Here is an 8798-nt window from a genome sequence, read left to right on the forward strand (position 1 = left end):
TACATAGACTGTAGAAAATACATACACAGCACTGCGCGAAGGACGCTGAAATGCTCACCTTCGTGGGCGTGTCTGTTTACATGTCAATCACGGCAGAGAGCTTCCTGGAGGCGTGGCTTCTCCAGCTCAGTGCTGCGTCAAATTCGTCATCAAAGTGGGAACGCGTCATCAAATTGGAGCGAGGTAAGAAAGGAGCAAATCACCCTTTAATTAACGATTGAGGGAATCAATGAAAAAAACACTTTGGGCATGTGTATGAAGCCCATATAGCATTTTATGATGTTTAAAGCACAGAAAAGTCGATTTAGCTTAACACGGGCCCTTTAACCCTAAAAATTGTTGCGACATAGGGTTATAACTTAACGCTAACCCCAACCCTAAGACGCTACGTACTTGTACTTTGGTATCCTTACCAATAGCACTGGGGCTTGTCCGTACACCAACCGTACAAATAGACACTTTTTTAAATGATTGACTTTTCTCAGCACTCCTGCTTTCTGCCTCCACCACCACCACCACAACACCATATTTTACATTTATTAATTTAAAAATTACTTTAAAATTAATATAAAATGTATTATTTTACATTTTTCAACAACATTTTATTCAAATAGAGAAGTATTTTATACATTTGCTTAGAAAAACAATATAACACTGGTGGTGTGGTGGTGGTGGTGGACAAGTCTTTATCTTTGATCTTATATTGTTAATTAATGAATGTCAAATATTTTTGTGCACATTACTGTTCTTCACACATAACTTTTTACTTCACACATTACTGTTGAAATAAGAGGTCAAATAAACTCTGGATTCTCTCTCACTCTCTCACTCACTCACTCACTCACTCACTCTCTCTCTCGCTCACTCTCTCTCTCCCTCGCGCGCTCCGCACGCACACTCGCTCGCTCAGCACGCACGCATCACGCACGCACACGCACGCACGCACCATCGCGCTCTCTCGCTCTCTACTCTCTCTCTCTCACTCACTCACTCACTCACTCACTCACTCACTCACTCACTCTCTCTCTCTCTCTCTCTCTCTCTCAGTCACTCACTCACTCACTCACTCACTCTCTCTCTCTCTCTCTCTCTCTCTCTCACTCACTCACTCACTCACTCACTCTCTCTCTCTCTCTCTCTCCCTCTCTCTCACTCTCTCTCTCTCTCTCTCTCTCTCACTCACTCACTCACTCACTCTCTCTCTCTCTCTCTCTCTCTCTCTCTCTCTCTCTCTCTCTCTCTCTCTCTCGTTGTATTCTCAGATCATACAGTTGCAGCAGAGCCTTCTTCTCTCCGTCCTTCTCTGTGAGTATTCACCTTTTTCCTCGTGTTTCCAGCTGTTTGTTTCCAGCTGTGCTGATGGTGTGTGTGATGGAGTTTTAAACAGCACCAGCACCAGGAGCTCATCACGAGTCGCTGAAAGTAAACCATCAGTTCGAGGTGATTTATTACTGTTGAAGTAAATAGTAGCGCTGTGTTTTTAAACTGTGCTGTATGATGGTGGCTGCTAATCATACGTGTGTGTGTGTGTGTGTGTGTGTGTGTGTGTGTGTGTGTGTGTGTGTGTGTGTGTGTGTGTGTGTGTGTGTGTGTGTGTGTGTGTGTGTGTGTGTGTGTGTGTGTGAAAACAAGAAAATGAAGAATGAACATTTTTATATGCATAGTGAAAAAGTCCTCAAAAAAAGTCAATAAAGGAATAACTCCTAACTAGTAAAAACAAAACAACAGATACTTGAAACTAATTCAAAAGAGGAAATATTGCTTGGTTAATGATGCATTTATTGTAAAATGATATATATGCTGATAATGAGCTTTATCTTTAAAACGTGACAGTAATGTTATTCCACAGTTTGTCCACCAGAGGGGGTCAGGCAGCATTTGGCGCCAGCTGCTGTTCCAGCTGTTATCTTCACATTCACGTTCACTCTAAATTGGATGGTGTTAATGAATCATCTGTTTGTGTTTATCAGCTATTGAGGGAAACAGTTCTGCATTCGTTATCTTAGAATTACGTCAATTCCGTTACCCATGTTCAATTACAATTCAATTACGATTACGATTTTTTTCCAATTTCAATTAAATTACAATTATTCAAACAATTAATTTTCTATTACTAAAGTTCAATTGCAATTACCGAGCCTGAAATAGATAACCTATTTGAAAGTTAACCTTTCTCTTGTGTTAGCATTTTGTTAGCATCTCTAATGATAACTTTTCCTAAATGATCTATAAAATACACTAAAAACCAATTTCTTTCTTATCTCTTGCTGACCTTGTTTGGGTTCCTAAATTTTTTTTATCAGTATCGCCCTCAATTAAAATGTTTTTTAAATGACAAAATGCTTGATATGAAACATATGAAATTTGTGTGAAATTATCATTGACAGTTTTTCATCGAATTTTCATGCCAATTACAATTACAAAGTCAATTATCTGAAGTCATTGACAATTTCATGACTATTACGACAGCAACAGATTTATGAAATTACAATTACAATTGTAATTACGCCATAATTGTCATTTATTATCAATTACATGATTGCAATTATAATTGACCCCAACCCTGGTGACCACCAGCCATTGTTGTGTATGTGCTGTCAAAATAGACCCAAACCATGAAGACATAGGTGTGCTGTGGTATCTGCAGCAGATCTTCGATGCCCTGGAAGTTCTCTGGACTTGTTTACTAACTACAGAGTTTCTAAAAGTAGCCTACGATACTATTTCTTTCCTGCTTTTTGGCAGGGAGTGTTATCCAACAGACATCAGTAACATTCATTTCCATGACAAAATGTACAAAATCTGATCATGTGTTCTTCTAACATCAATGCAGAAAACAATGTACTTTGGTTTGTTTGGCTTCTTCTTGTTGTGTGTCTTACATCTATGATCCAACGACCTTTTCCATTCTGATGCATCCGTGTCTATAGCCTGCACATACAGCAAAACTTTTACAAAACACTTTGAAAAATGACTGCCAGAAAATGTTTGCTGGTTAACAAACAGTTGCAAAGTTAAAGTCCCTGTTTAAAATTGCTGTTTTTAAAAAAAGTATAAATTGTTTTCAGATTAAAAGTAAATTATTATTATTATTATTATTATTATTATTATTATTATTATTATTATTATTATTATTATTATATAATAATAATAATAATAATAATAATAATAATAATTAGGTCCTGGGTTAAAGCCCTGGGTGGGTCCTTTCTGGGTGGAGTTTTCCATACTTGTGTGTTTTTTTTCCACGTACAATCCAAAAACATGACTGTGAGGTTGACTAGAGTCTCTGGATTGTGGTGGACTGGCGCCCTGTCCAGGGTGTACCCCCATCTAGCACCCAATGACAGCTGGAGAGAGGCATCAGCAGACCCCCTGCCACCCTGAAAAACAGCAAGCGGGTTGGAAAGTAGATGGATGGATGGTTTTGAGCCTTAAAATGACATCATAGAAGCAGACAAACAGTTATTGATCATCAAAAGGGAAACCAAACATTGAGAAAGTCGAAGTATTTCTTTAAAAGTCACTTCAGGTTTGCAGCCAGAGTCGGCCCACTGCACAATGTGCTCATGCTGATGCAAGCTTTTATCTCATGTCCTATTTATCATTGAAACACTCTCCTCATTGGTTCTTTAAAAAAACAAAACAAAAAAAAGCAGTTCACACCTTCAGCTGCTCCAAAATGTAGTTGTAGGTGTTTTGATGAGGACCAGAGAAAATACTCAGCAGTTTATCCTACATTAGCTCCACGTTCTGTAAGTTTAAAGATGGACTTGTGCTCATGTGTGAGTGTCCAAGTGAACAGTTTTACAGATTTGCTTGATGAAATGACCCGTTATGAGCTACTCTGGCACAGATCGGTTAGTGAATCCAAGCACAAACACAAACACGTATGGAGAGGCAGCTTTTCAGCATTATGCTCCTCACCCGTCCAACAGCCTGTGGACGAGCCTCCAGGAGGGAGTCGAGTGGATAAGACGACATGTTTCAAACCATTCTTTCCACTTTAAAGCACTTTGTGTTGAACTGACATGCATGAAAAGTGCTGAATAAGTATATTGATCAGTGATTTCAGGAGTTAGTAGACAATTTCAATGATCAGCTCACTGATGTTCTTAAAGTCATTCCAAAAAGACTTCTTACTTATCGGTGATAACACAGGTTGATCAATTGATCAACTTTTAATTCATGTTGAGGGCAAGAGACCAAGGATTTTGAAAAAATATTAGATATTAAGGTTGCAGTAACTGATTCTTTAAATAATTGATTAATCATGTAAGAGAAATCTTGATTTTATTCCATAACTAAAAGAATTATGTGACACAAACATGTTTTTTTATTGCACAAAACAAATAAAAATAGAAGAATCTAACGGAATAATTTCACATTTAAATAGATATGACCTCCATTAAAGGCAGAATTAGCAACATTACACTTTCACTAAATGGTGCATTCAGATCCAAGTTCAGGTAAAAAAAAATTTTAAAAAAAATCCACAAACCTTGTTTTTTTGTTTTGTATTGTTTTTACTAAAATAAAACATTAAGCAATGATGTACATTTTTTTTTACTTAAAAGGTTTTTTATCTGTAGTAATGCAGTGCTGTAGCTATGTTTTAATGCCAATATCTGTTAGGGGCATGTTCAACCGTAAAATAAGTTAATAACAAACACAGCTTCCTTTGAACATCAAATTAAAATAGATTATATTGTAAATATTGTAGCTATCAATTTCTGAGTAGATATTCATATTTATCACTTATTGCTTAGATATTGTCGGTGCCTTACAGGCTACTTTTCATATTATTTATACTAAAAAAATACAAAATGAGGCTTTTGAAATGAATGGTTTTACAGCCTATTTGGTTTAAACTTGTTAGGTTCTGTTTATTTTAACCCTTGGGTCCTCTTTTTGTTCTGTCTTTGTTTATTTGGTTTGTGTTAACTCTTGTCTGTGTTTCAGGGATTGGTGTTTGTGGCTCCACCCCTCAGTGATGTCTGTGTGCGGGATCATTGTGTGACGTCAGGTTCGTTGTCGCCTTCCTCGTGTCTGGTCTTGCTCCCTGTTCCCCTGTTTTGGATTTAAGTTTTGATTTTGGATTTTGGAAGAAAAACATGGAGTGGTTCCAGGAACGATATGCTACGATCCTGCCTCCTTCTTTCCCTGCATTTGGGGTCCACACCAACACCGAACCGTAACAAAACTGGTCCACATTTAGCACCTGTAGAGAGTCTGTAGGAGTGAATAAGTGTGTTAATGTCTGTGTGTTGGTCATGGGACAGACTGGTTTCCTGAAGAACCTTTAGTAGTGTCCAGTGAACTCTTGGGCCACAGAATTGAATAAGATGATTTAGAATTAAGGAATAATTATCCAGTTCATGCCATTTCTGAGCTTCTTTATAAAACACTCTGGTTTCCACACAGTAATAGCCTTTATCTTGTCATTTTCCCAACAGCTCCTCACTCTGTCCTTCATCCTCCAGCCGCAGACGTCAGTGGAACACTGGAATCCTCTCTGATATTCAGGTTAATCTGATTATGAAGATTTCCTCTCAGGCATTACTTTGTCAATGACGGCCAAAATGGAGACTCCATTCTACCACGATGATTCCCCCTCTGTTCCCGGCTTCAGCCAGCTGTCAGAATATGAGCGTTACCCCGGAAACAAGATGCTGATGAGTAAGAAGGGCATGGTGGTGGCAGGGAGCCATCATTTCTCTGGTGGAGGTGTTGCTACAGGAGGGAGGGGCGGGACTCACAACAGCCTGGGTCTCACCGGGAACACGCCATCAGCGGCATCTTCTGCAGCCTCCTCAGCAGACATGAACCTGCTGAAGCTTGCCTCCCCTGACCTGGAACATCTGATCATTCAGTCCAACCAGGGACTGGTCACCACAAGCCCTGCGTCCAACTCCACCAATCCCTTCCTCTACCGCAACCAGGCCACCAATGAGCAGGAGGGATTCGCAGATGGTTTCGTGAAAGCTCTCGCAGACCTTCATAAACAGAACCAGCTGGTGGTCAGTGGACCCATGTCTCCTTCAACTTCATCCAGTGTCTCCTTGCAGGCGCCCTACCAGAGGGGCCTGGTGTGTGGTGGAGACATGCCTGTCTACACTAACCTCAGCAGCTATAACCCGGGCCAGATGCCTTACTCCGGAGGGCAAATGGCTTACGGTGGAGGTTTAGGCCACAACGGTGGTGGAGCTCCTCAGTCTCACCCCCGAAGCCTGGATGCTCCTCAAACTGTCCCTGAGGTGCCTCACCCACCAGGAGACCAATCATCCCCACCATCCCTCTCCCCGATAGACCTGGAGACGCAGGAGAGAATCAAAGCAGAACGCAAGAAACTGCGCAACCGGATTGCTGCTTCCAAGTGCCGCAAACGTAAACTGGAGCGGATCTCACGGCTCGAGGAGAAGGTCAAAGTTCTCAAGAACCAGAACTCCGACCTGGCCTCCACCGCCTCCATGCTGCGGGAGCAGGTTGCTCAGCTCAAACAGAAGGTCATGAGTCATGTCACCAATGGCTGCCAGATCACTGTGAGCTCAACTGCCTCAAGAAAGTCTGGAGGAGGAACCAGGGGCGAAGACTCCAGCTGCTGAATCGGCCGTGGAAATCAGGAGAACATGGATGCCGCAGCAGGCTGAGGGTGTGACGCTCATAGCTTTGGTCAGAACAAGCTGACAGCAGGCCACTCTGTGTGAGCCACACTGAAACAGGAGGGATGGGTGTGTATACCAACGCCAAACAAGCACGCCACAAAGGGGGTGGAGCTTCAGGATGCACATGAGAGGACCAATCATGGGCTGTGAGGGAAAGATCAAAGACTCTTGGAATTTGATTCTTTTGGAATATATTTGGTTCGAATCTCAGATGACTTTCCAATCTTTACAAATGAGAACTTTTCATTATTAAATATTTGTAACTCTTATGAGTTTATCATGTGAGTTTAGTATGTGGTTCTTCATATCCACAGTCAGTGCTTCATTACATCTCTCAGTGTAGGAGGTGAATGGTCATCATTTACTTCAGTTATGTTTTCACCTTCTTCTTCGTTTATAAGCCGAACGTTACGTTTTCTTGGATACGTTCTCCTGGAGGATGGAACTGTGCGAGGCGTCTTTAGTGTTTGACAGCTCTGACAGCTGTTTGAATATGTGCTACATTTGATGCCTATCAGCTCTTTAAACAGAAAGAGACCTAATGACAAGCTTGTCCATCATTAAGCCCATCTGTTAACTCTGCCTCTGAGCTGGGACAAACTGTGTTTATTTGCTTTTCATGGATTTATATCTAAACAAAGTGTTGAGTTTTAAATCAGCCTGCACCAGTCACACATGATGTCACAGAGATCGTGTCGGTCCTAAATGACGACGCCTAAATGATCCCGAAGGGTTCTTGGCTCTTCTAGAAATCTATGAGCAAGTTGGGGAGTGGTGGCCTAGACGGCTTGTAATCGCCGGTTCGAGTCCCAACACTGTGGGATGTTGAGCAAGACCCTTAACCCCCAACTGCTCCCCCGGTTGGCTGCAGTTGGCAGCCCACTGCTACCCCTCGGGGAAAATGGGTAAAAATGCAGAGAAGAATTTCACTACGTCATCAATAAAGGTTACATTATTATGAGAGAACTTTTTTTAATGCTGTAAAGGAAATATAAAGAGCTTTAAATCAGGGTTTCAAACGTAATTTCTTTAGAGCTGGAGTCCGGCAAGTTTTAGAAATCACTCTCTTATAAAACACACATCAGATATGGGCAACTGGCAGCCTGGGGGCCAAATGCGGCCCTCAACCTAAGTTTGTGCAGGCATCAATGTAAAAACACAAAATGACTCCAAAAACACACAAAACAACAAAAAAACACAAAATGATTGAAATATATACAAAATGACCACAAAAACATGCAAAATCTACAAAATCACACAAAATGAGTTAAAAAATACAAGATTACAACAAAACTACAACATAAAAAATACACAAATGACTTCAAAAACAAACAACAAAAACAAAACCACAAACTCTGTCTTTGTTCTTTCCTGTGTTAATGCTCAGATTGGTCTTTATTCTGAATATGGACATGAATGTTGACAATGTGGCCCTTGGATCAGAAAATTACATTTTTTTGCGGCCCCCACTGTGATAAAAGTTGCCCATCCCTGACATAAAGCATCAAAATCCAACGAAAGCTTAACCCCCAATTTCCACTGGATGCGGCTCCGCTGCGTTACGTCACCGCCGCGCCACCGGGACTGATCGGTTTCCACTTTAGTCTATGTGTTCATTTCCACCGGGTCCGCTGCGGTGCATGTCTGCTCCTTCCCAGCTGTGGTAGTCCGGTGCCCTCTGCCAGATTTACGCAGGGCTTCTATTTTTGGCGGACATCGGAGCACGACGCATCAATCAGCACAGAGCAAATTAAACTAAACAAGAAGTTAAGCACGTACTCAGCAATAAAATAACCTGTTACTTTTCAAAATAAAACACTTCAGATTATATTTCAAGTAAATACATCACCAAAACGTCATAATGTGTAAAAACAAATTCACATCCACTATATTGTTTCCTCTCATACTGTAACTACACTGTAAACGGCAGTAACTTTGATTTAGTTCATGTTTTACTGGTGCAGTTTTATCTCTTCTCTGTTGGTCCAGAGTCCAACCTTCTTGTTCTCCTTCGTTAGGAACACTGACATGTTTATCTGTTTATTGTTACGTTTATAACATATACCTTTAACTGCATTATTATTATATAAATATTGTGAGAACTGATCTGTCTCGTGACGTCACAGTCGTCCA

The 8798-nt window shown here is 40.8% G+C and overlaps 1 protein-coding gene across 4 annotated transcripts; it reads left to right on the forward strand.

Annotated features, from left to right (window-relative positions):
• Nucleotides 1–1246: 1246 nt before the first annotated feature.
• Nucleotides 1247–7896, forward strand: LOC114472782 (transcription factor AP-1-like). Of its 4 annotated transcripts, none has more exons than XM_028462019.1 (3): nucleotides 1247–1440; nucleotides 4963–5026; nucleotides 5457–7896. In XM_028462019.1, exon 3 carries the CDS (start codon nucleotides 5571–5573, stop codon nucleotides 6603–6605), a length of 1035 nt encoding a protein of 344 aa, XP_028317820.1. In that variant the 5' UTR covers nucleotides 1247–1440; nucleotides 4963–5026; nucleotides 5457–5570; the 3' UTR covers nucleotides 6606–7896. The 4 variants fall into 4 exon arrangements, with proteins under 4 accessions (XP_028317820.1, XP_028317822.1, XP_028317823.1 ...); XM_028462020.1 differs by having other exon boundaries at nucleotides 1258–1305; XM_028462021.1 differs by lacking the exon at nucleotides 4963–5026.
• Nucleotides 7897–8798: the final 902 nt, after the last annotated feature.

The sequence above is a fragment of the Gouania willdenowi genome, chromosome 12 (assembly GCF_900634775.1).
Source record: "Gouania willdenowi chromosome 12, fGouWil2.1, whole genome shotgun sequence".
NCBI classification, from domain to species: domain Eukaryota; kingdom Metazoa; phylum Chordata; class Actinopteri; order Blenniiformes; family Gobiesocidae; genus Gouania; species Gouania willdenowi.